The sequence below is a fragment of the Hypanus sabinus genome, chromosome 6 (genome assembly GCF_030144855.1).
Source record: "Hypanus sabinus isolate sHypSab1 chromosome 6, sHypSab1.hap1, whole genome shotgun sequence".
NCBI lineage: Eukaryota > Metazoa > Chordata > Chondrichthyes > Myliobatiformes > Dasyatidae > Hypanus > Hypanus sabinus.
Window position 1 is genome coordinate 77,898,404 of NC_082711.1, and position 27,182 is coordinate 77,925,585.

Genomic DNA, 27,182 nt, shown 5'->3' on the forward strand with positions numbered 1-27,182 from the left:
AATCCCTCCTTTTATGGAGTTAATATATCAAGCAGAAAGAACACATAAACTTCCACAATCTTTTTCGACAGCGATCCTAATAGTATTGCCAAAAAAAGATAGAGATCCTTTAAAACCAACATCATATAGGCCTATCTCTTTGTTGAATACGGGTTATAAAATAATAACAAAAATTTTATCTAATAGATTATCTAAATATTTACCAAAATTATTACATATGGATCAAACAGGCTTTATTAAAAATAGACAATCTGCGGATAATGTAACTCAGTTACTTAGCATAATTCACCTGGCACAAAAGAAGGAGGAAATGAGCGTGGCAGTTGCTTTGGATGCAGAATAAGCATTTGATTGGAATGGGACTTCTTATTTAAGGTATTGGAAAAATATGGGTTAGGAAAATCTTTTATAAAATGGATTAAAACCTTAAATACTAGTCCCAAAGCTAAAGTAGTGACAAATGGTCAAATTTCAACATCATTCTACTTAACAAGGTCAACTGGACAAGGTTATCCATTATCATCTGCCCTATTTGTATTGGCGATAGAACCATTAGCTGAGTTAATTAGAATGGATCCAGATATTGTGTGCTTCAGAGTTAACCAGGAGGAATATAAGATTAAATTATTTGCTGATGATGTTCTGATTTATTTAACAAATCCATTGCATTCGTTGCATAAATTATCTTTTAGATTGGAAGAATATGGGAAAATATCAGGGTATAAAGTAAACTGGGATAAAAGTGAAATTTTACCCCTTACTAAAGGATATTATCGTCAATGTCAGTTAGTAACTCAACTTAGATGGCCGACAAATGGTATAAAATATTTAGGTATAAGAGTCGATAATGATACAAAGAATTTATATAAATTAAATTACAAGAAGATCAGGATAAATGGATGATGTTATTAGTAGGTAAAGTTAATGCTGTAAAAATGAATATATTTCCTAGATTACAATATTTATTCCAAACATTACCAATACAACTGCCCCAGAAGTTTTTTCAAGAGTTGAATAAATGTGTGAGGAAGTTTCTTTGGAAAGGGAAGATGTCAAGAATATCGTTGGAAAAATTGACATGTAAATTTGACCTAGGAGGGTTACAACTCCCAAATTTTAAGAATTATTATAAAGCAAATCAACTTAGATTTATTGCATCTTTTTTTGGTGAAGGAAAACCGGCATGGATTAGAATAGAATTAGATAAGATAGGAGAAAATATACCAGAAGATTTTATATATAAATGGGAATCCAAATGGATATGGGAAAAGAAAGAATCTCTTATATTAAAACATTTGATTGATATATGGAATAAGGTAAATATGGATGATGAGATAAAGAAATCTTTATTAGCAAAGAGAACCCTAATTCAAAATAGACTTATTCCTTTTATAATGGATAATCAACTTTTATATAACTGGTTTCAAAAAGGGATCAAATATATAGGTGACTGTTTTGAAGGAGGTATATTGATGTCATTTGATCAATTAAAGAATACATATAAAATATTAAATAACACTCTTTTCTGTTATTTTCAATTAAAGGCCTATTTAAGAGATAAACTGGGTCAAACAATGTGAATGTCAAAACCTAATGAAATAGAAACTTTAATTCAAAAAGGAAAAATTTTAAAAAATTACGTCATGTATGTATAATTTGATTCAAAAACAGACAATTAAACCAGAAATTCATAAGTCAAAAATGGGAAACTGATTTGAATATTAAAATTGATGAAAAAAATTGGTCATGACTATGTCTTGATAGTATGACAAATACAATAAATGTCTGACTTAGATTAGTACAATACAATTTTTTACATCAATTATATATTACACCACAAAAAATAAATAGATTAAATCCAAATTGATCTGACCAATGTTTCCGATGTAATCAAGAAATCGGTACTTTTTTACACTCTACTTGGTCTTGTTTTAAAATACAACCTTTTTGGATAAATTTAAGACTTTTACTGAAACAAATTATTGGAATACAACTCCTACATAGCCCAATATTATTTTTATTAGGCGATATTGAAGGGATAATGCCGAAACCTAAATTGAATAAATATCAGAAATACTGCATTGGCAGTAGCCAAAAAAGCTATTGCAGTTACTTGGAAATCAGATTCATATTTAGCTATGGACCATTGGAGTAATGAAATATATAGCTGCATCCCACTTGAAAAAATTACTTATAATTTAAGAAATGAATATGATATATTTTTGAAAATTTGGCACCCCTATCTACAAAAGATAGTATTAAATATGTATAGGTCCTTTGAAGGTAAAATTATTAGTTATTTGGGGGAAAAAATAAAGATATATACTAAAGTTATTTTGAACTCCATGGAGCATATGAGGATCCTCCGATATCCAGGCAATCCTCCTTTCTTTCTTCTTTCTTTCTTTCTTACTTACTTTCTTTTTTTTTCTTTTTTTTCTTTTTAGATAGGGATCTTAAGAGGGGAAGGATTAAGGGGGAGGGCTAATATTAATTTTTCACTATTTTTATGTAATTCTCTTAAAAATTTAATAAAAATTATATATTTTTTAAAAGGAGCAGGCAAGACAGTATAGTTTAATTAGGCACCTTTAGTTTAATTAGTTCAGCACAACCATAGAACAAAAGTCTTGTTCCTTTGTTGTACTGTCGTATTTTCTTTCAATGTTCTCTGACTGCATTCACTTGAACTGGCCCCTTCTGCCCCTGAACTGGAACATTACTTCTGTTTTACTTCTGATATTTACTAGTGTGCCACACTGACAACAATCCAGAGATTTCTACTTTTTGAGATTATAGAATCGATTTAAAAATATGATCAGTGATGGCAATTCAGACGTAGCCTTGTTAGTGGAAAAATAGATTTTGTTATTTGGACTTAAAAAGCAGGACAATGACCAAGAGCTATATATCATCAAATGATGCATTTAAATGATAAAAGTGTTAATGCCCTTACCACTCTTTCAGTGGTAATTTCACTCTCTCAGCATTTGTTGAATGAACTAAATGTTACTCAACTCCACTGACCAGTTACCAGTTAAATCCATGCCTCAAAGTTACTGCTGCTGTTCAGATAAACAGTTAAGATCTTTTCACCTTTTTAAGTATCTTATAATTTTGTATCCCTCAAAGAAATCAAACATAACCTCGTGTTGTTACATAGTATTAAATCTCTCGTCCTAGTAATATATAAATTTCCTGTTGCCTCCAATCTGTTGAGGATGCTGTTTATTCATTTTTTTAAGAAATATAAATGATTAGCCATAGCTTCAATAAATAAAATGAAATATTTAATATTCTGAAAAAAATCTATGCTGTTGCTTCTTGTTTAATGTAGCCCATAAAAATGAGAAATGAAACAAAAGACCTTCGGATGTTTTGTGCAGAAGATGAACAGACTAGGACATATTGGATGACAGCCTTTCGGCTCTTCAAGGTATTCCCTTAGTTCTATCAATTTTCTGTGATACTACCAAATCCTTTTACGTCATTTAAATTCAGAGCTCACTTGCTGCTCTGCTTGGTGTTAAATTGGTGCAAGTTTAAAGATGTAATTTAATAAGATCATTTGTTGCAGACTTGCTTGTAACTTTGAATTTCAGTTGCTTGATTATAAAATGTATGATATCTTTTAAGTTATTTTTGCATGAATATAATAGCAATTTATTTCCTTTATTTCTTTCTGTAGTATGGTATTCTTTTATACCAGAACTTCCGTATACCTCAACAGAGGAAAGCATTGCTATCTCACTTCTCCACACCAACGGTAGGATAACATTTTGAGGGCCAAATGTTTGCATTCTACATTTTACCCTCTTGATTTCTTGCTATTTGCTTCTGATAATAGTAATATTTTTTAGAAATGCTCCCATATTGTGAGGAAAAAATGGCTTTCTAAATGTTATTTATATCTTCACTGATTTTCAGAGAAGTGTATCAGAAAATTCCTTGGTAGCTATGGACTTCTCTGGTCAGACGGGTCGAATTATTGAAGATCCTGCAGAGGCTCAAAGTGCAGCTATGGAAGAAGGTCAAACATGGAGGGTAAAAAAAAATCTCACTTTTTTCCCTTTCTGAAGGTTTATTAAGAGGCTCCAAAAAGATAGGGTATTGGAAATAATATCCCAGAGATGTCTTTGTTGCACTTCATTTATTAAATGCCTGTTTATCTAGTATCTTGTAATTCAGCACACTCTTGTAACTGGCATTTCAGTGGGAATAGACCAGTTCTATCTTAATGAACCTAGCATATTTGATTATTCTGACGTGTCAGATAACACAGCTTTCACTGTGATTGGACACAAATCCTTACCGTTTTTCCAAAAATACTAGTGTTTTTTTTAACAATAATTTTATTCAGAAGAAAAAAAACAAGATTTACAGAGTGCAACACATAGATACATCTCAATATAACTTGTGTACATTCATATATTGTAATAAAATTGATCAAAATGTTATAGCATAACACATAAAGGTATACCACTCTGTAACCAAAAATTTAAAGATAGGTCATACATCATAAAAGAAGTTTTTTATATTAAAAAAGTCAGCCCCCTACCAACTACCAAAGAAAAAAGCTGATGGATGATAATGGATAATTAGAAAAAAAACATATTTGCATAAGACGAGAAGATAAAAATATACATAAAAGTCTGTGCACTGTTAAACTTTATAAATTGGAAAAGTAGTTTAGGAAAGGTCCCCAGATATCATAAAAAGATTGTTTCAAATTTAAGACTGAGCAGCAGATCTTTTCTAAATTTAATTAAGACATAATATCACATAGCCATTGAAGATGTGTAGGAGGGGTAGACTCCTTCCATTTAAGCAAGATTGCTCTTCTTGCTAAAAGAGAGGTAAAAACTAAAACCTGTAGGTTAGGAGTATTTGAAGTTATATTTTCATTTGCAATAATACCAAACAAGGCAGTAAGGGGATTTGGGTCAAATTGGACCCTAAAAAGTTGTGAGAAGGTATGGAATACTTCCCGCCAAAACTTTTCAATTTTAGGGCAAAACCAAAACATATGAATTAAAGAGGCATCAGCAGAGTTGCATTTATTACAAAGTGGAGAAACATTTGGATAAAAACTGGACAGCTTCTGTTTAGAAATGTAAGCTCTATGAACAACTTTAAATTGTAGAAGAGAATGACAAGCACAGAAAGATGATTTATTAACCCTTTTTAAGAATTTTGTTCCATCTATCATCAGAAATCCAACAATTTAGGTCATCCTCCCAAGCTTTTTTTATTTTATCTAAAAAAATCTTGTCTAGAATCAATCAACAAGTTATAGATACCGGTAATAGAACTATTAACAAAAGTTTTTAAATTTAAAAGATTGTGCAGTAAATTTTTATCAGGACCTATAGGAAAAGTAGTTAATTGGGAACGTAAGAAATCTCTAATTTGAAGGTATCTGTAAAAATGTGGTTTTGGGAGTGCAAATTTATTTGACAATTGGTCAATTGAAGCAAGAGATCCTGAGATAAACAGGTCCCAAAAACACTTAATACCTAGTTCATCCCAATCCTTAAAGACTTTGTCAGTCATGGAAGGGATAAAAAAAAATAATTAAGGAGAATGGGAGATGATAATGAAAAATTCGCTAAACCGAAAAATTTCCTAAATTGAGACCAAATCCTTAAAGTTTGCTTAACAATTATGTTATCTGTTATTTTATTTGCTGAAAAACAAGAGAATGATCCAAGAAGAGAGACAATAGAGGAATTTTTTTACAGAATTGACTTCTAAGGAGACCCATGATGGGCAATCTTTACGATAAATATAATAGGACCAGAAAGTAATATTCCTTATATTGGCAGCCCTATAGTAAAACCTAAAATTGGGTAGGGCTAATCCACCCATCTATTTATTTCTTTGTAGGTAAACTTTACTTAAACGAGCTTGTTTATTATTCCAAATATAAGATGTTAAAATTGAATCTAAATAATCAAAGTAGGTCTTAGGAATAAAAGTAGGTAAGGCCTGAAAAAGATATAAAAATTTAGGAAGAATCTTCATTTTAATCGAATTAATTCGGCCAATTAGGGATAAAGAAAGAGGAGACCATTTAGAAAGTGTCTTTTTCACATAATTCAATAAGGAGTTTAAGTTTTCTTTAAATAAATTCTTGGAGTTTTTAGTAATTGTTACACCTAAATATGTAAATTGACTTGTAACAACTTGGAATGGAAATATGGCATTTGATAACATTAGGTCATTTAAAGGAAATAGCTCACTTTTATGTAAATTCAGCTTATATCCTGAAAAAGAACTAAACTACAGCAGGAAACTAGACAAGGTTGCCCTCTTAGTCCTTTACTAAGATAATGTGATATGATCCCACACTAAAGTTTATTTCAAAAAATATAAGCTTGTGGTTCAGGAGGTAATATACTGGTGTAAATTACTGGCTGGCTAACAGGAAACAGAACAAATAAATTATTTCTGATTGGAAAGATCTAACAAGTGATTCACAAGGATCAATGGCAGTAGTCAACCTGGTGCAATTTATATAAATTTCTTGGGTAAATTGGTTGAAGGCATTGTTGCTAAATTTGTTGATAAGGCAAATGAAAAAAGACATTATAAAGAAAATGTAAGACCACAAAGGGGTGTAGATTTTGCTGAATGAAGAAAGATCTGGCAAATGAATATAATATAAGAAAATGTGAAATTAACTGTTGGCAGCAAAACAAAAAAAAAATATTGAGTAATACTAAGTTATGACATACAGAATGATTTAGATATCCTGCTTGATTTGCACAAAGCTAAAATGTAAGTAGCGCAAGTAGTTCGGAACGCCAACAAAATGTTATTGTTTATCACGAGTGGAGCTGAATACAAAAGTAGGATGATTATATTTCTGTTATATAGGATGTTCAGAAGACATATTAATAACTAATAAATTAACATTTAAATGTTAGAATGAAGCATTGTATAATATCTGCATTATTTAATATTAATTTCCATTTAATGATTTAATTGACAGAAACGTAGTCAACGCATGAACACATTGGGTAGTTCAAGTCCTTTACATCCTCCCATGCTCAGTCACAGTAAGTTGTATTTAAATGGAAAGTTTGATTTTATTCAATTATTTATTAGTAGAAGTTTCACGAAGTTTGAAATTTAAAACCTGATCTGTTTAAATATCCAGCTATTCACAGAACACAACCATGGTTTCATGGACGCATCACTCGTAAAGAAGCTCATAGTATTATCGAAAAGCATGGCCCTGTGGATGGGTAAGATAAGAAAAGGAAATGTTCTTCAAAATCCAAAAGTGTCTCTGTAATGCAATTGATCTTGTACTGTTAAGAAATTTAAAATATCTTTTCCAAGGCTTGGAGATTATTAATTATAACCAAAATGGTTGTGCAAAGTTCTTGCTGATTATTCAAAATGTAATTTTTTCACAATGCATTTTATCCTTTTCTGTTAGTGATAAATGTGTTATGTAATGAACTGGAGGTGATGAGGGAGCTTATGGTAAAGAGGCAGTGATCACAAAATTGATTGAGTTTATCTTGAAGTTTGATGGGGGAAAGTAAAGTCTGCTGCGGCAGTATTACAGTGGTATGAGAGAGGAGTTGGCTAAAGTTAATTGGAAGGAAATGTTGGCAGGGATGACAGCAGAGTAGCAATGATTTGCGTTTCTGAGAAAACTGAGGAAGGTGCAGGATAGACGTATTGCAAAAACAAAGAAATCCTCAAATGGCAGAATAATACAACTGTGGCTGACAAGGGAAGCCAAAGCTAATGTAAAAGCTCAAGAGAGGGCATACAACAAAGCAAAAATTAGCAGGAAGATAGAGGATTGAGAAGGTTTTAAAAACCTACAGAAAGCAACTAACAATCATTAGGAGGGAAAAGATGAAATATGAAAGCAAGCTAGCAACCAATAATAAGTTGGATAGAAAAAGCTTTTTCAGGTATATAAAAATAAAAGAGGAATGAAAATGGATATAGGACCACTAGAAAATGAAGCTAGAGAAATAATAACGGGACAAAGGAGATGGCAGATGAACTAACTGAGTATTTTCCATCAATCTTCACTGCAGAAGACTCTAGCAGTGTGCCAGGTGTTGAAGGTTGTGAGGGAAGAGAATTGAGTGCAGCTACTATTACAAAGGCAAACCACTGCTGTAACTTGACACGTACATGATTTCCCAATATGTCAGAGCAGCGTGGAGGGAAATTGCCTGCCAACTGGAAATTCCAGATGTGACCTACCAACGACGACCATTACAAGGGAGAAGGCACTCAAAAAATGCTGTAAGACCTAAAGGTGCATAAGTCACCAGGACCAGATGAACTGCACAGGGTTCTGAAAAAGGTTACGATAGAGATTATGGAGGCATGAGTAATGATATTTCAAGAATCATTGCACTCTGGCATGGTTCCAGACGATTGGAAAATTGCAAATATCACTCTGCTCTTTAAGAAAGGAGGGAAGCAGCAGAAAGGAAATTATAGACCAGTTAACTTCAGTGGTTGTGAAGATGTTGGAGTCAATTATTAAGGATAAGATTATGGTGTACATGGTGACACAGGACAAGATAGGACAGAATCAATATGGTTTCCTTAAGGGAAAATATTACCTAATGAACCTGTTGGAATTCTTTGAGGAGATTACAAGTAGGATAGATAAAGGGAATGCAGTGGATGTTGTATATTTGGATATTGAGAAGGCCTTTGATATGGTATCACACATGAGGTTACCTACCAATTAAAGAGCCCATGGTATTACAGGAAAATTACTGGCATGGTTAGAGCATTGGCTGATTGGTAGGGGGCAGCGAGTGGGAATAAAAGAATGAGTGGTGTTCCACAGGAATCAGTGTTGATCGCTTTGTTTTATGCTGTATATCAATGATTTAGATGATAGAGTAGATGGCTTTGTTGCCAAGTTTGCAGATGATACGAAGACTGATGGAGGGGCAGGTAGTGTTGAAAAAACAGGAAGGCTCCAGAAGGACTTAGACAGATTAAGAGAATGGGCAAGAAAGTGGTAAATGAAATACAATGTTGAAAAATGCATGGTCATGCTCTTTGGTAGAAGAAATAAATGTCCAGACCATTTTCTAAAACTCTGAGATGCAAAGTGACTTGGGGTCCTTGTGCAGAACATCCTAAAAGTTAACTTGAGGTTGAGTCGATGGTAAGGAAGGTAAATGCAATGTTAGCATTCATTTTAAGAGACTCGAATATAAGAGCAAGGATGTGATGCTAAGTCTTTTATAAGGCACTGGCGAGGCCTCACCTTGTGTATTGTGAAAAGTTTTGGACTCCTTATCTAAGAAAAGATGTGCTGGCATTGGAGAGAATTCGGAGAGGTTCACAAGGATGATTCTGGGAATGACAGGGTTGTCTTGTGAGGAACTTCTGATGGCTCTGGGCCTGTACTCACTGGAGTTTAGAGGGATGGGGTGGGGGAGGGGGATCTCATTGAAACCTTTCTTTTGAATGTTGAAAGGCCTAGACAGAGTAGATGTGGAAAGGATGTTTCCCATGGTGGGGGAGTCTAAGACAACAGAGCACAGCCTCAGGATAGAGAAGCGTCCATTTAAAACAGAGGTGTGGAGAAATTTCTTTAGCAAGAGGTTGGTGAATTTGTGGAACTTGTTACCACAGGCAGCTGTGGAGCCCAGGTCATAGGGTGTATTTAAAGTGGAGATTAATAGGTTCTTGATTGGCCACGGCATCAGAGATTACAGGGAGAAGGCCGAGGAGGGAGAAAAAAAGGATCTGCAATGATTGAATGGTGGAGCAGACTTGATGGGCCAAATGGCCTAATTCTGTTCCTATGCCTTATGGTCTAAATAGATTTTCATAAGAATGCCAAGGAAGAGGTAAATGAAGCTGGATAGTGAGCAACTTTACAGCTAAGAGATTTATAAAAAGCAAGGTGGAAGTTGCCTGGCAAAAAAAGCATTAAAAATAGACAAAGCACTTTGATAAGAATGTATAAAAGATCAGGCTAGCAAATGGAGGTGTTGTGCTTCTTACAGAGGCAAAAGAATATATAATTAAGAAAAAGGAAATGGTAAAGGAATTAAACAATTACTTTGTTTCTGTCATAGATTGGAAGAGCACGGAAGCAGGCCCAATTGGTTCAGAAAGATTCCCATCAAAGATCATCCATTTGCCCGTGTTCACCCATATCCCTCTAAGTATTTCCTATCCACATACCTGCCTCAGCCACTTGCTCAAGCAGCTCATTCCATAGACTGACCATCCTATGGGAGGAAAATGTTGCCCTTGGAATACAATTAAATGTCTTCCCCCTCACCTAAACCTGTGATTTTTGATTTTCCAACCCTGGGAAAAAGACCCTGTACCCGGTTTTATAAGCCTATGTACAATCATCTTTCATTCTCTTACATTCCAATGAATGAGATTCTCAAATCACAACAACCCCTTCGTAGTCTTTGTATCTTAATTTCTTCTTTCCTGTAGTCGGATGTCCAGAGTTGAAAACAATATTCTATCAAATGTATCCTCACCAACGTCTTGTACAACTGCAAGATTACATTCCAACTTTTCTAAGTGCTCTGACTGATAGAGGTCAGCATGTCAGAAGCCACCTTCACCACCCTTTTGACTTGAGACATTATTTTCAGGGTATCATATACTTGTTCTCCTAGATTTCTGTGTTCTACAACACCCCCAGGGCCCTACCATTCACTGTGGAAGTCCACCACTCATTTTCTAACCAATATGCAACAATTGCACATGTTCAAATGAAATTTCATTTGGGATTCCATGGCCCACTTATGCTGATCAAGGTCCCTCAGTAAAACCCGATACCATCTTCACCATCTACAACACCATCTATTTTAGTGAAATCTGTTTACAACCTTACTAACCATGCCTTTTCATCCAAAGCATTGATATTGATGACAAATAGCAATGGATATAGCATGACCCCAGGGGAATCACCAGCCTTCCACTGTTGTCCTATTCTTCCTACCATCAAGTCAGTTCAAAGATCGAAGTACATTTATTACTACTCTGTGATTTCATTTTCTTGCAAGCATTCACAGTAGATACAAAAAACACAATAGAATCAATGAAAAATTACTCACAAAGATGGACAAACAACCAATGTGCAAAAGACAACAAATTGTGCAAATACAAACAGAAAAACAAAATAATAAATAATACTAAAAATATGAGTCTTAGAGTCCTTGTGAGGTCATAGGTTGTGGAATCAGTTCAGTGTTGGGATGAGTGAAATCATCCACTCAAGTTCAGGAACCTGATGGTTGAGAATTAATAACTGCTTCTGACCCTTGTGGTGTGGGACCTAAGGCTCCCACTGCCTTCATGATGGCAGCAACAAGAAGAGAGCATGGCATGAATGATGGTGGTCTTTGATAATGGATGCTGCTTTCCTTCGCAGTACTCCTTGTACATGCGCTCGGTGATGGGTGGACTTTACCTCGATGGAGTTGGCTATATCCATTACCTTTTGTTGGGTTTTCTATTCATTTTCCATACCAGTCTGTGATGAATATCCTCTGCACTGCTCATCTATTGAAGTTTGTCAGTTTTAGATAACATGCTGAATCTTTGCAAAATTCTAAGAAAGTAGAGGCACTGTTGTGTCGTTGTAATGACACTTAAGTGCTGGACCCAGGACAAATCCTCAGAAATGATAATGCTAAGGAATTTATTGACCCTCTCCACCTCTGATACTCTGGTGAGGACGGGCTGATGGACCTCCTGTAGTCAATAATGAGTTCTTTGATTTTGCTGACATTGAGTGAGAGGTCTTTGTTGTCACAATTTGGTCAGATTTTCAGTCTCACTCCTATATGCTGACGCCTCACCTCCTTTGATTCAGACAATGATACTGGTGCCGGCCACGAACTTAAATATGACGTTAGAGTTGTACTTAGCTTCACAGATATAAAGTGCAAAGCCGGTAGAACAGGGGACTAAGTACGCAGTCTTGTGGTACAACTGTGCTGATGGTGATTGCGGAGGAGATGTTGTTGCTAATACAATCGGACGGTCAGAATTGACTTCTTTGCTTACTTCCTGAAAAAAAACTAGTAGAGTTCTTGATCATGATGCCCAAAGCCATATTGACTATTCCTAATCAACCACAGTCTTTCCAAATGCATGTATATTTTATTCCTTGGAATCCACTCCAGTAACTTCCCTACCACAGATGTTAAGCTTACTGGTGCATAGTCCCCAGGTTTCTCTTTACAGCTCTTCTTGAATAAAATCACAACAATAACCATCCTCCAGTCTTCTGGCACTTCACCTGTTGCTAATGATAGTGTATATATCTCAACCAGGAGTCCCACAATTTCTTCTCTTGCTTCCCACAATGTTCTTGGCTTTAGTTTATCATGCCCGAGAGATTCGCTCAAAGAATGACATCAAATGATCTATTTGCATTTCTATTTTCTGCTCTCATTATTCACAGGAATTCTTCTTGATTCTAGTTCAGTAAAGTGTGCCTATAATTTAAATGTCAATATAATTTTGATTTTCATGATGCAGGTTGTTTCTTTTGCGGGATAGTCAGAGTAACCCAAAGACATTTGTGCTATCATTGTACTGTCAGCTGAAGATCAGACATTTCCAAATATTACCAGTAAGTTTACCATTGTATTTCTAAATGTTTTGAATTCATTCTTTCTTCTTTATAAACTGCATATAATGATGCAATCATTGATTTGTGCTAGGAAATGTCTTGCAATAATTCTATTCAATCAGCCTAACATAAAATTGCTCCCATCTGTTTTAATGAGAATTATAGATGCATTAACTAATGTTTGCTCCACTCTCCTCACAAGTATGGGAATAGTCAGGGTACATTGCTACCTTGAACACTCTAGCCTGGAGAGGGCATACTCTGTCACTTTAAGTGTAAATAAATCATCCAGTTGCAGATTAAACTTTATTCATTAGCTTCTGCCTTTCATTTCTTTCAATGAAAAAGAAAATTAGGTGGGCTGTATGTGAGATAACCAATCATTAATTCTTAGTTTTATCATTCATGGTGAAACTTAAAATTATCCATGATGCTCCTATAAGTGATGTTTAGACAGATATCTAAAAAAGCAGCATTACTATTGAAATTTAATCTCAGTTTTAAAGAATTTGATTCTTAGAACAGATATCATCGCCTGTCTGCTGAGGTTTTATTAACCGTTTAACCACCAAGTTGAACAGTGAAAATTACGACTGAGAAGTTGCTCAGGAAGCTTAATGGTCTGAGGGTGGATAAATCTCCTGGACCTGATGGAATGCACTCTGGGGTTCTGAAGGAAGTAGCTGGAGAGATTGCGGAGGCATTGCTGATGATCTTTCAAGAATCAGTAGTTTCTGGCATTGTGCCGGATGACTGGAAAATTGCAAATGTTAGTCCACTATTTCATAAGGGTGGGGGGCAGCAGAAAGGAAGCTATAGACCTGTTAGCCTGACATTAGTGGTTGGGAAGTTGTTGGAATTGATTGTTAGGGATGAGATTACGGAGTACCTGATAGCACATGACAAAAATAGGTTAAAGGCAGGATGGTTTCCTAAAAGGAAAATCCTGCCTGACAGATACTGCAATTCCTTGAGAAAATTACAAGCAGGGCAGACAAAGGAGATGCAGTAGACATGGTGTACTTGTATTTTCAGAAGGCCTTTGATGAAGTGGCATATATGAGGCTGCTTAGCAAGTTAAGAGCCCATGGAATTACAGCGAAGTTACTAGGGTAGGTGAAGCATTGGCTGGTCGGCAGAAAACAGAGAGTGGGAACAATTAGATCCTATTCAGGCTGGCTGCTGGTTACCAGTGGAGTTCCACAGAGGTCGGTGTTGGGACCGCTGCTTTTTACAATGTATGTCAAAGATTTGGACAACAGTATTAATATATTTGTGGCTAAATTTGTCGATGATACAAAGATAGGTGGAAGAATGGGTAGTGCTGAGAGTCTGCAGAGAGACTTAGTTTAGGGGAATGGGTAAAGAAGTGACAAATGAAATACAAGGTTGGAAAGTGTATGGTCATGCAGTTTGGTGGAAGAAATAAATAGGCAGACTATTATTTAGATGGGGAGAGAATTCAAAATGCAGAGATGCAAAGGGACTTGGGAGTCCTTGTGCAGGATACCCTAAAGGTTAACCTCCAGGTTGAGTCGGTTGTGAAGAAGGCAAATGTAATGTTGGCATTCAGTTTTGGAGGATATAAGAGAGGGATGTGATGTTGAGGCTCTATAAGACACTTGTGAGACCACACTTAGAGTATCGTGTGTAGTTTTGGGCACCTTATTTTAGAAAGGATATACTGTCATTGGAGAGGGTTCAGAGAAGATTCACGAGAATGATTTCAGGAATGAAAGAGTTACCATATGAGGAACATCTGGCAGCTCTTGGGCTGTATTCCCTGGAGTTCAGGAGAATGAGGGAGGATCTCATACAAAAGTTCCAACCGTTAAAAGACCTGAACAGACTAGATATGGCAAAGTTATTTCCCATGGTAGGGGAGTCTAGGACAAGAAGGCACAACTTCAGGATTGAAGGATGTCCTTTTGGAATTGAAATGCAAAGAAATTAGTCAGAGGATGGTAAATGTGTGGAATTTGTTGCCACAAGCCGCTGTGGAGGACAAGTCATTGGGTGTATTTAAGGCAGAGATAGATAAGTTCTTGATTAGCCGGGGCATAAAAGGGTATGGGTGAAAGCAGGGGAGTAGGGATGACTGAAAGATTTGGATCAGCTCATGATTGAATGGCGGAGCAGACTCGACAGGCTGATTGGCCTACTTCCGTTCCTATATCTTATGGTCTTTCACCAATCAACTTCCCAGATCTTTACTTCACCCCTCCCCTCCTGTTTCACCTATCACCTTGTGCTTTTCCCTCTCCGCCCCCCAACTTTTAACTGTACACCTCATCTTTTCTCTGCAGTCCTGCTAAAGATCTCAGCCTGAAAAGTCGACTATATTCTTTTCCATGGATTCTGCCTGGCCTGCTGATTTCCTCCAACAGTTTTTGTGTGATATTTTTTCATTTATTTATTGAGAAAAAATAAATGTATTTGTTGGAAAAGGTATGTGAAGCTTTGGGTAATGCCTTCAACAAAAGCTATTTGGAGTCCGGTGTTGTAGTCAATGAAATGAGATTGGAAGTTTGGGTTGTAGAGGTGTACTGCTCTATAAAAAAGACATACAAAGTCAGGTTATGGACAGAGCTGCTCTTCTCAAGAAAGATCTGTTTATGTGCACCATGCCTAGATCAAAACAACTTTCAGAGGGCCTTAGAAGAAGAATTGTAGAGATGCTTGGAAGCTGGAAAAGGCTACAACAACATTTCTAAAGACCTGAGTGTTCATCAGGCCACAGTAAGAGAAATTGTGTACAAATGGAGGAAAGTCAGGATCTGTTGCTCCTCTCCTGAGGAGTGGGCATCTTGTAAAAATCACACCAAGAGGACAATGTGCCATGCTGAAGGAGGTGAAAATGAACCTAAGGAAAACAGCAAAACATTTGTAGAAATCTCGAGAACTTGCTAAAGTTTCTGTTCATGTGTCCACTATAAGAAAAATACTGAATAAGAATGGTTTTCTTGGAAGGACACCATGGAGTGCTCTCCAAAAAATAACATTGCTACACATCTCAAGTTTGTAAAACACCACTTGGATTTTCTGCAGCGTTCTGGCACAATTTTCTGTGGACAAATGAGACTGAAGTTGAATTTTTTAGCAGAAATGCACATTGCTATGTTTGGGCACACTAACACCAAAACCTCATCCCAACTGTGAAGCATAGTAAAAGGAGCATCATGGTTTGGTGCTGCTTTGCTGCCTTAGGGCCTGGACAGCTTGCAATCATTCAGGGAACAACAAATTCCGAATTGTATCAAGAAAGAGACGGTAGCAGTCTGTTACCTGAAGCTTAATAGAAGTTGAATAATACAGAAAGACAATGATTTGAAACACAGGAATAAATCAACAATAGAATGGTTTAAAAAGAAGAAATTTCATGTTTTTGAATGGCCAAGTGTAAAAGTCCTGACATTAATCCTATAGAAATGTTGCAGAAGGACCTGAAGCTAGCAGTTCATGAAAGGAAACCCACCAACATCGCAGAGTTGAAGCAGTTTTGGTTGGAGGAATGGCCTAAAATTCCTCCAAGCCAGTGTGCAGTACTGATCAACAGTCACATGAAACATTTGGTTGAAATATTGCTGCACAAGGATATCACACCAGTTACTGAAAGCAAAGGTTCACATACTTTTTCTTGGATCAATTTTCTCAATAAATAAATTAGTAATGTTTTTTGTGTTAATTATTTCATTGGGTTCTCTTTATCGAGTTTTAGAACTTACGTGAAGATCTGATTACATTTTAGGTCATATTTATGCAGAAATAGAGAAAATTCTGCAGGGTTCACAAACTTTCTAGCACCACTGTATATTGTGCCAGTTTTTAAGCATTCGTGTCTGTTGCAGTAATTGTTGCACCTGTTATATTTTTGTATTCAATCAATTTCTTTTACTTTTGTAGAGTGAAGAAAATGGACAGCTTGTTTTCAGTCTTGATGATGGAAATACCAGATTTACTGATCTTATACAACTTGTTGAATTTTATCAACTGAATCGAGGAATTCTTCCTTGTAAGCTAAAGCATTACTGTGCCCAGATTTCTTTATGATAATGATTTGAATTAACTATGACAGGAAATGCTACCTTATTCTCTGTAACAAGTTTGAGATCTTTCGGAGAAAAAAAAAACTGCATTCTCCAACAAGACTGTGAAATCAAGTAAAATCATGAATTGAAGACTAACTTGAGGCTGTGCCTGTTCACAAAGTCATGGTAATAATGCAGAAGATGGTGTGAGTGACTGGGTGTTTTCAAGTTTTATTAGTCACTTTATACATTCTGATAATTATATTCAAGATGAACTACTTAAACTGTTTATTACAGCAAAAAACTTGACTATAGCACCTGCTTTGGGATAATCTTGATACTGTATTTGAATTAAAGAAAAATGAATTTATATTCTAAAATGGGCAGATAATTTGTCTATTCAATTTTTTTAAGTAGTATTGCTGAAGAGACATATGACATCCTACAGCACTTTTTTTTTTGCTTCCTGAATGCAAGCTGTTGTGAATATTGTCCAGGTGTAGACATCTTGAAAGAATAGAGAATCATGTATGTACCTGCTGCTTTTGGAAGATAACATAGAGTCATTTACAATGTACATTATGGGATATTCATTGTCCAATGACAAGTAAAGAAGGGTCAAAAAGAACTCGGATTCAGCACATTTAATTGCTGAGAGCTAAATTCTTTAAATCGGGTTATGAAGCGATGGTAGATAATGAGTATAAAATAAATGCAGGCATTACAGAGATAACATTGGATTCAGGAGGAAAACTAGCAGTTGCTAGTGCTAGTATTTTGATTTCAATGTCAAAGGAAAATGGTTGGTGTATGAGGGCTGTTCAATTGCCAAATGCCAGTTTACTGCTCCAAGGCCCATACTTCTTAACTAGACATCGAGATAAATGTCAAATAATGTAGCATTACTATTTGGATTTTATCATATTCTTTTGAGAATTTGCAGCACTGCACCAAATAGCATTTCTTTTCTGCAAAGGTTTAACAGATGGTTAAACCATTAATGGTATTGGTTTCATCGTGGTGTGGTATTAGGTTGTCCAGCCTTGGTAATAAAGATCATTTGTGAGGTGCAGGTTAGAACTTTTTAGTTATCAGATCACCAATGTAAGCCTTTATTATTGCAATTACATAAAAGCACTGTAAATGTTTTCAAGTGTACTGAATTCATTTCTAAATTAGGGACGTTATAAGATTAGTAAGTTCATTTCAGATGGCATAGCATGTAAAGCTACCAAATTATTTTACAAATGCAGTTCTAATTAATTAAACAGCTTTTAGGACAGCCCTATGTTGAAAGAATGTCGTAGAAGTAGAATGCTGCAACTTATGTATTACATTTTGGCTCATAATTAATTTTCTTACAACATCTGTCAAATTGCAAAGCGATTTTGTCATGAGTTTCAGGATGTTGTGTATTTTTCCTTTACTATTTAAGTAAATAGTGTTCATTTCTTGTCATTTTTTTGTCAAAAGTGCCCCTTCAAATGGTTGCCTAATGTACTCCATAGTGTATGTATATACATGTATGCTTTTGTAATCATTTGCATAAATTGCTCTACACAGTCAATACTGGGGTGAAGGCAGTTCAATGGATCCATAAAATATATTCAAATAGTTTTGATAACAGGATCCTGACATGTTATTTGTAAACACCAAGCCAGAATTTTAAAATCAGTATTGCATCATTTTTGCATATTTATGAATGAAAATTATATATAAATTTAGAAAGGCAAAAGATTGTAGGAGCTCTTATGATAATGTGATGGTTAATGTTTTGAGCATTCAATAGCTAATCATTTAGTTTTGTCCATTATTTCAGCAGGTAATATGCATATACTACTAATTATTATATTATATTAATTATAATATAATATAATCTTATATTCTTATTATCAGCTTGACTGAGCTCTTCTACTGAAATTCTGACAGGGTTTCAATCTGACTGACCCAACAATCTGGCTGGCTATCAGTAAAAAACCAGTGACTGATATTTTATTTTTGTATTTGTGACATGAATGTACAGTAAATGGAGACTCTCAGGGTTGATGAAGCCTGTTGTTTTTTTTTCTTTGTCTGGGAAGAAAAAAAATTACAAGATAACATATTGTGTTTGGCTTGAGAAGAATATACCAAATATGTTTGGTTATTAACCTACACATTGATATATTTGTCTACAATTAACAGCAAACTAATTTACCCATCAAAATGTAAGTAGCTTATGTGCTTCAATTTGTATGGGTCTGTTCCTTAATATGTTTCTGCATGAAGATATAATCAATCATTTGACCAATCAACACTCCTTTCAACTGATAGAACTTGCTAATCATGAATTATGTTTCACTTACTACAGAACTGATGATTCTGAAAAAGAATGTGGCAATCCTTTTTTTTTCAGGGAATGCTTGAACGTTTTAACTTTTTAAATGGAAATCTGCATTCATAATATGCTTGATGTAAATAGCTGAAAGGCTTGTGAACTTAACTGTAACTGTCCAGGTATTTTTGTATAAATAAAGGACTGATATATTCTGTTTATTGTAATTAGAAATAAACATTAATGCAAACTTATTATTTTGAAATACTTAATGCAATGTTCATTCATTTTGCTAATTTAGTTTTGTTTCCTTTATGTCAATGTGATTTATATTGTTAGAACACTGGCTCCCAAACTTTTTGTTCTGACCCACATTAAGATTTGTTTAATCTGTATGGTCCTAAACCCATTCTCCATGCTAATTATAAGCATTGAATAAAATCTGTTTGTTTCTATTGGAAAATCTGGCAATAGAGTCTATAAATATATTAAATTGATAATAGAAAAGAACATGTCAGATCCAAATTAGGTTATAAATTACGGATTGAAGAAAAGAACTTGTGATAAGAACTGAACTTGGTAAGATAAAATAGGAAATGCTATTGGCAAACAGCCATATGCAATAACAATGGGAAGCATTTAGAATGGTGATCAATACTGTGCATGAAAAATATATTCCACTGACAGAAGAAAACACTAAGGTTATTGGATTCCAGGCATGAATAAAAATATAAAGAAACTATAGATGATACAGAGAGAGGCTATGCACATAGAAAGCAAAGGAATGTGTAATAAAAGAAAATAAGAAGGAATTCTAACAGTTAAAATAGGAATGCTAAGAGGTACCAAGAAATTAACAGTTAATGTTTCGGGCTGAGACCCTTCATCAGAACTGACTTCGTCTTGGCCCAAAACGTTGACTTTTCGTTTCCACGGATGCTGCCTGATCTGCTGAGTTCATCCAGCTTGTTTGTACGTGTTGATCTGACCACAGCATCTGCAGTGTACTTTGTGTTTACTAAGAAATTAAATACCAATCAACTTAAAACGAGTGAAATATTTCGTAGACCCATCAATTGTAAAAAAAAAAAGATTGGGACAGAAGTAAGGCCATTAATAAACAATATAATGTTGCGGATAACAACAGAAAAGAGTCAGAAATATTTAATAATTATTTCACTTGGTTGTTTTCTCGGAGAAATAGTGGACATGAAGAAAGAGCTTCCAAAGAAAAAGAATATAAATACACAAATATGTGGCAGATCAGAAAATTAAGTACAAATTAATAGAATATTAACAATGAAAGAAAAATATCATTTAGTCAAATACAAAAATTTTTATATATAATATGGAATGAGCATTGGTGCATGGGTAAGTGCTTTTGCAAAAGTAGTAGTGCAAAACAAGCAAATGATAGATACATCAGTCTTCATTATAACAGATACAACTAACAATCCAGAAATATCTCTAATTTGGAATCCGAACTGCAAGGGAAGGAAGAAATTAAGAAAATTGCAATTGTTAATGAGCAAATTGTTGAGCTGTGGATTGACAACGTCCTGTTCTGGTTAACTTTACTGCATGTGGCTGATAACATTTGATGCATAGCTTTAATATTCTAAAATTTCTTACAATTCTTTTAAATTAGGAAACAACAAATATGTAAGCAACTACAAGCCAGTTTACTTAACAAATATTGGGACCTATTAAAGAAATCTTTGAGAATTTAGCAAAAAATAGGCATTGTTAATACGGTTTTGTGTGAGGGAAACTGACCTATTCATTGGAGCTTTTTGCAGATATAACATGGATAAAGTGGCAGAACTAAACCCATTTAAACACTCATCATACCTTAACCCTTTTATTCCTAGGATCATTCATGTAAACCTCTTCCGGACATCCTTTAATGCCATCACATCCTTTCTTGGATTTGGAGCCCACAATACTCACAATACTCCAAATGTAGCTGTATAAATTTTAAGGATTGCATCCTTGCTTTTATATTCTAGTCTTCTTCTCAAAACGAATGCTAACATTGTAATTGCTTTCCTTTCTACCAGTTCATTCTATAAGTTAAACTTTAGGGAATACCACACTAGGACTCCGAAGTCCATTTGTACCTCTGATATCTGAATTCACTCCCTATTTAGAAAAGTCGGTGCTTTTATTTTTTCTATGAAAATGCATGACTATATACTTACCTACACTGTATTCCATCTGCCACTTCTCTGCCACTCTTCTAATCTTCTAATCTAATCTAATCGTCCTTCTGAAGACTCCCTGTTTCCTCAACACTACCTGTCACTCTACAAACCCATAAATTCCAAACTATTAACATATAATAGGAAAAGAAGCTGTCCCAACACTGAACCCTGTGGAACACCGCAAGTCACCAGCACCCAACCAGAAAAGGCCCCGTTTATTCCTAGTCTTTGCCTCTGCCAGTCAGTTAATCCTATACCCATTCTGGTATCTTTCCTGTAATATTACGGGCCCTTATCTTGTTTAGCTGTCTCAAGTGTGGCACTTTGTCAAAGGCCTTATGAAAATCCAAGTGAACAACATCCACAGACTCCTTTGTCTATCCTTCCTGTTACTTCCTCAAAGAATTCCAACAGATTTGTCAAGCAAGATTTTTCTTTTAGGAAACCGTGCTGACTTTAGCGTTTTTGTCATAAACCTCCAAGTACCTCAAAAACAACATCCTTAATGAAGGACTCCATCATCTTACCAAGTTGTTGAAAGAACATCAGGAGATAACAAAGGTATATAGGTAAGTTAAATGAGTGAGAAAAGTCTGGAAGATGTTTTATGTGAGAATATGTGAAAAGACTGTCTATTTTGGTATGCGATTATAGCAAGTAATTAGGAAAGTTGATATTAGGCTGTTTATTGCCAGAAATTTTGAATTAAAACAAATATGTGCTTCTGTTACTGACTCAATATTTCTTAACACACAATCATGTCATTAGGTTGGAGGCTACTTGGATAGAATCCTCCACCCATGAAAATGGAAAAAAAAACAAATTAATGGAGCCTAAGAAACTCTTCACACAGCGGCTGATAATGGACTAGTAATAATCAGGATTGCTTTTCAAAATACCTTTGAGTCGGTACGGTAGATCTGATGAAGACAACACCACAGAATCTGATCATAATATTAAACTGGAGGTTCTACATACAAATAACATACAAAGCTCAGTTCAGAGTTTGCAGAATGTTTATTTTTGTTTGCAACAAAAGCATTGTCCCACATGTACTGCACTGTGCATATATGATACTGTTCAGTTTACAATACAAGTCAATTGCAATTAATAAATATCTTAAATATTTAAAAATGCAAAGAAGGTATTCAATAGCACTTTGTTATCCATATTTAAGTTGGCTGTCAACATCGCTGTAGTTGACCGAATCAAAGGTGGTGATGAATCAGCATATAAGAGGGAGATTGAAAATCTGGCTGAGTGGTGCTGCAACAAGCTCACGCTCAGCATCAGCAACACCAAGGAGCCGATTATTGACTACTGGAGGAGCAAACCAGAGGTCCATCAGTGAGTCCTCATCAGAGTGGGTCAGGAACTTTAACTTAGTGCTATCATTTCAGAGGATCTGTCCTGATCCCGCACATAAGTGTAGTTCCAAAACTTTGACGTACTTTTATAGATGTACAGTGGAGAGTATATGGACTGCTTGCATCACATCCTGGTATGGAAACACCAATGCCCTTCAACAGAAAATCCTAAAAAGTAGTGGGTGCAGCCCAGTCCATCACAGGAAAAGCACTCCCCACCAGTGAGCACATCTACTTAGAGTGCTATCACAGGAAAGCAGTAACCATCATCAAGGATCCCCACCATCCAGGCCAGCTCTCTTCTCACTGCTGCATTCAGGAAGGAGGTACAGGAGCCTCAAGACCAGAGGGGATAACTTCACTCATCACATCACTGAACTGTTCACATAATCTAGGGGCTCACTTTCAAGAACTTTTCATCTCATGTTCTTGACATTTATTGCCTATCCAAAAATGACAGGTTACACCTGAACCTTTGGGGGAGGGAGAGAGTGGACACAAATGTCCTTGCTAGCAGGTTGCTAAAGCTATTAGAGTGGGTTTAAACTAATTTAGCAGGGGGGTGGGAACCAGAGTGATAAGGCTGAGGACTAGCTAATTAGTATACAACTAATTGCAGTGTCCTGTGAAGAAAAACAGGCAGATTATAGGGCAAAATTGCTGCCAGTGGGATGAGTTGAAAAGTAACTTGGAGGCAAAATTGAAACAGGTGATGAATACAGGACTGAAGATGCATACAGTATATGGAATAAGGTAGATGATATTGTAGTGCATTTAGAGATTGGTGGATATGATGTTTTGGGCATCACTGAGTCATGCCTGAAAGAAGTTCATAGTTGGGAGCTTAACATCCAAAAATAAATCTTAATATTGCATCGAACGGACAAGTAGGTGGAGCAAGTGGGATGGCTCTGTTGGTAAAATTGAAATCAAATCCTTAGAAAGAGGTAACAGGATAGGAAGATGTAGAATCCTTGTGTGTAGAGTTAAGAAATTGCTAGGGTGAAAAGACATTGATGGAAGTTATATACAGGCCTCTGAACAGTAACCAGGATGTAAGATATAAAATACTTTGGGAAATACAAAAGGCACGTAAAAAAGTGTCACATTATCATACTCATGAGGGATTTCAATTTTCAGGTAGATTGGGAATATCAGGGTGTTGCTGGATCCCAAGAGAGGGAATTTGAAGAATGCCTACGAAAGGGTGTTTTAAAGCAGTTTGTGGTTGAGCTCACTACCCGAAATGCAATTCTGGATTGTGTGTGTGCAATGAAACAGATTCGATTGGGGAGCTTTAGGTAAAGGAACTCTTAGAAGACAGTGATCATAATATGATAAAAATCACCTTGTAGTTTGAGGGGGAGAAGCCAACGTCAGATGTATCAGTATTACAGTGCAGTAAAGGGAATTACATAGGCATGGGCGAGGAGATGGCCAAGTTGATTGAAAGGGAACACCAGCAGGGATGATGATAGAACAGCAATGGCTGGAATTTCTGGGGGTAATTTGGTTGGTTCAGAATAAACACATCCCGAAGATGATTATTCTAAAAGGATGAGGTAGCTGAGGTTGATAAGTGAAGTCAAAGACAACATAAAAGCAAAAAAGAGGGCATATAAAATAGCACAAATTAGTGAGAGTTAAGGATTGGGAAGCTTTTAAAACCCAACAGAAGGCAACTAATACTACAATGAGAGAAAAGATAAAATATGAAGGTAAGCCAGCCAATAATATGAAAGAGGGTACCAAAGATTTTCCCAAATATATAAAGAATAAAAGAGAGGTGAGAGTGGATATCAAACTGCTGGATAGGAATACTAGAGAAGTAGTAATGGGAGACAAAGAAATGGGTGAACTTAATAGTATTTTGTATAAACTTTCACTTTGGAAGACTTGAGCAGTATGCCAGAAATTCAAGAGTGTTGGGTGCAGAAATGAGCGCAGTTGCTATTACTAGGGTGCAGATGCTTGGGAAGCTGAGCCCATAAGGTAGGTCAGGCACCTGGACCAGATGGACTACACCCCCCGGGTTCTGAAGTAGCTGGAATAATTATGCATTAGTAATAATCTTTCAAGAATCACTAGGTTCTGGAATGATTCCAGAGGTCTTCAAAATCGCAAGTGTCATTGGAGGCAGAAGAAAGGAAATTATAGGGCAGTTAGCCTGACCAATGGTTGGGAAGATGTTAGAGTCCATATTACAGATTAGGTTTTTTGAGGCTAATGATAAAATAGGCCAAAGTCAGCATGGTTTCCTTAAGGGGAAATCTTGCCTGACATATCTGTTGGAATTCTTTGAGGAAATAGCTCTGAGGCAGGATAGATGAAGGAGAGTCAGTGGGTATTATTTACTTGGATTTTCAGAAGGCCTTTGTTAATATACCACACATGAGGCTGCTTTAACAAGTGTCCTTGGTATTAATGGAAACATTGGCATGGATAGAAGATTGGCTTACTGGCAGGAGGAAGAGAGTCAGAATAAAGGGGGTTATTTGTTTGCTGCTGGTAACTACTGGTGTTCTGCAGCGGTTGGTGTTGGGACCACTTCTTTTCACGTTATACATCAATGATTTGGATGATGGAATCGATGGCGAAAATGAAGATAGGTGGAGGGGCAGGGAGCCAGCAAAAGGACTTAGGCAGATGGAATATAATGTAGGGAAGTGTATGGTCATGCACTTTGATAGAAGGAATAAAGGTGTAGACTATTTTTTAAATGGGGAGAGAATTCAAAAATAAGAGGTGTAAAGGGACTTGAGAGTTCTTTTGTAGGATTCCTTAAAGATTAATTTGAAGGTCAAGTCACTGGTAGGAAGGTAAATGGCTGATCATCCAACTCAGAAATCTGTACCTGCTTTCTCTCCATACCCCCTGATCCCTTTAGCAACAAGGGCCATATCTAACTTCCTCTTAAATATAGCCAATGAACCAGCCTCAGCTGTTTCCTGGGGCAGAGAATTCCACAGATACACCACTCTCTGTGTGAAGAAGTTTTTCCTCATCTCGGTCCCAAAAAGGCTTCCCCTTTATCCTTAAACTGTGACCCCTTGTTCTTAAATATCAGTTTTTTTTAAATTATTATTTGTTAAACATACCATTAAATAGTAAAATAAAATTTAAACTAAACAGAGAGAATAATTATTCAAATGTTTTAGACTTAGTTCATAAAGAGTATTGTCCTGCAGTAATTTCTGATCAGCACAAGGTAATTAAAAAAAAGTGAAGCATGCTCATTTAACACAATTGTTTTACAATGTAAGATGTATTGTGGATTTTATGTATTATTGAGTGCCAATTTGAAGATTTGCAGCAGTCTGACTTATGATTTGCCACGCATAGTGGACATGTTTACTTTCAACTGTACGTCCACATATGACAAAACGGAGGACAAACTTGTCTCGAAGTTGACATGGCACAATATAAATCTTCCTTGCATCATTTATCTCTTTTAAGAGTTTTTCATTTAAATCATTTGTGCCCTAAAAAAAAAAGGAAATACAATAAATAAAATGGTTACCTATTTATCACATTTAATGCAAACTTTCATGGAAAGAGTCATGTAAACTTGCATCATTGAATGAGGGTATTTGGCAGTATATCTTCCTCTTTATAGATCTCAGAAAGCACAGGGTGAAAGGGTAGTGAAGAAGGTATATAGGATGCTTGTCTTCATCAGCTGTGGCATAAGAGCAATATCATCAGGTTACAACTTTTTAAGACATTGGTTGGCCCACACCTAGTGCTTTGTGTACAGTTCTGGTTGAAATGCTATCAGAAGAATCCTGGAGATTCACCAGGATGTTGCCTGGAATGAAGCATTTCAGTTGTAAGGAGAGATTTGGACAGGCTATGTTTTTCTTTGGGCAGAGAGACAGTAGGGTGATCATGAAGAGTGTGGATAAGGTGGATAACAAGAACCTTTTTCCCATGGTGTGGTTGTCTGAAACAAGACACCATGGATATGAGTTAAGAGGTAAGTTTAGATGAGAGCTGAGGGGGAATGGTTTCATACATTGCAGTGGTTGCAATCTGGAACATGTTGCCTGAGGAGGTAGTGGAAGCAGGTATCCTCACAATATTTAAGAATTATCTAGACAAGCATTTGAATCACCAAGGCTATTTCACTGCTTGTTTCTGGAAGGCTATGAATGAAATGAGGCCAATGTAAGTCAGTGTTATGCTCATTATAGACAGTAGTGGCCAATGTCTGTATGGTACTACAGAACACCACAGCAACAGGGCAGAGGTTAGGATGATGGCACCTAATGGTGACTCCATTGCTTGCATCTTCAGAAACAGCTCTATCTCTATCTTTGATGTCTTTTTTTCCCCTTTTCAGGGTTCTTTTGAAGACCCTGACCTGAAGTTACACGCTGACTTTGGTTCTTTGCAGAAATGGGACCTGCTCTCAGGGTTTCACGACTGGCCACTTTTCAATGTGCCAAGGACGTGGCCTGGAAGACTAGTGCGCCTTCAGGGTACTGAACTTTCGTCGCTCTTTTGGCAGACTCGAGGTTGGTTTTGCTACCTGATACATTGTGGGAAATGGAAAACCGTAAGCAGTGAGCTGGCTGCTGTCTGTATGCCCAGAAACCCGAGTTCTTTGGGCACAGATCTTGGAAAAGTTCTTGGAAAAGCAGACTTTTA

At 36.0% G+C, this 27,182-nt stretch overlaps 2 protein-coding genes across 14 annotated transcripts in view; one reads left to right on the forward strand and one right to left on the reverse strand.

The window, feature by feature from the left end:
* grb10b (growth factor receptor-bound protein 10b) overlaps nt 1-19,226 on the forward strand; it is a 240,723-nt gene extending 221,497 nt beyond the window's left edge. For all 13 annotated transcript variants that reach the window (XM_059972444.1, XM_059972446.1, XM_059972443.1 and 10 more), the window contains 7 exons: nt 3,338-3,436; nt 3,689-3,766; nt 3,928-4,044; nt 6,995-7,061; nt 7,163-7,250; nt 12,526-12,619; nt 16,523-19,226. In XM_059972444.1, the coding sequence (XP_059828427.1) occupies nt 3,338-3,436; nt 3,689-3,766; nt 3,928-4,044; nt 6,995-7,061; nt 7,163-7,250; nt 12,526-12,619; nt 16,523-16,669 (690 nt within the window). In that variant the 3' untranslated portion in view covers nt 16,670-19,226. The remainder of the gene's footprint in view (nt 1-3,337; nt 3,437-3,688; nt 3,767-3,927; nt 4,045-6,994; nt 7,062-7,162; nt 7,251-12,525; nt 12,620-16,522) is intronic.
* ddc (dopa decarboxylase) overlaps nt 18,703-27,182 on the reverse strand; it is an 88,019-nt gene continuing 79,539 nt past the window's right edge. The window contains exon 14 of the mRNA XM_059972455.1: nt 18,703-26,014. Within this exon, the coding sequence (XP_059828438.1) occupies nt 25,817-26,014 (198 nt within the window). The 3' untranslated portion in view covers nt 18,703-25,816. The remainder of the gene's footprint in view (nt 26,015-27,182) is intronic.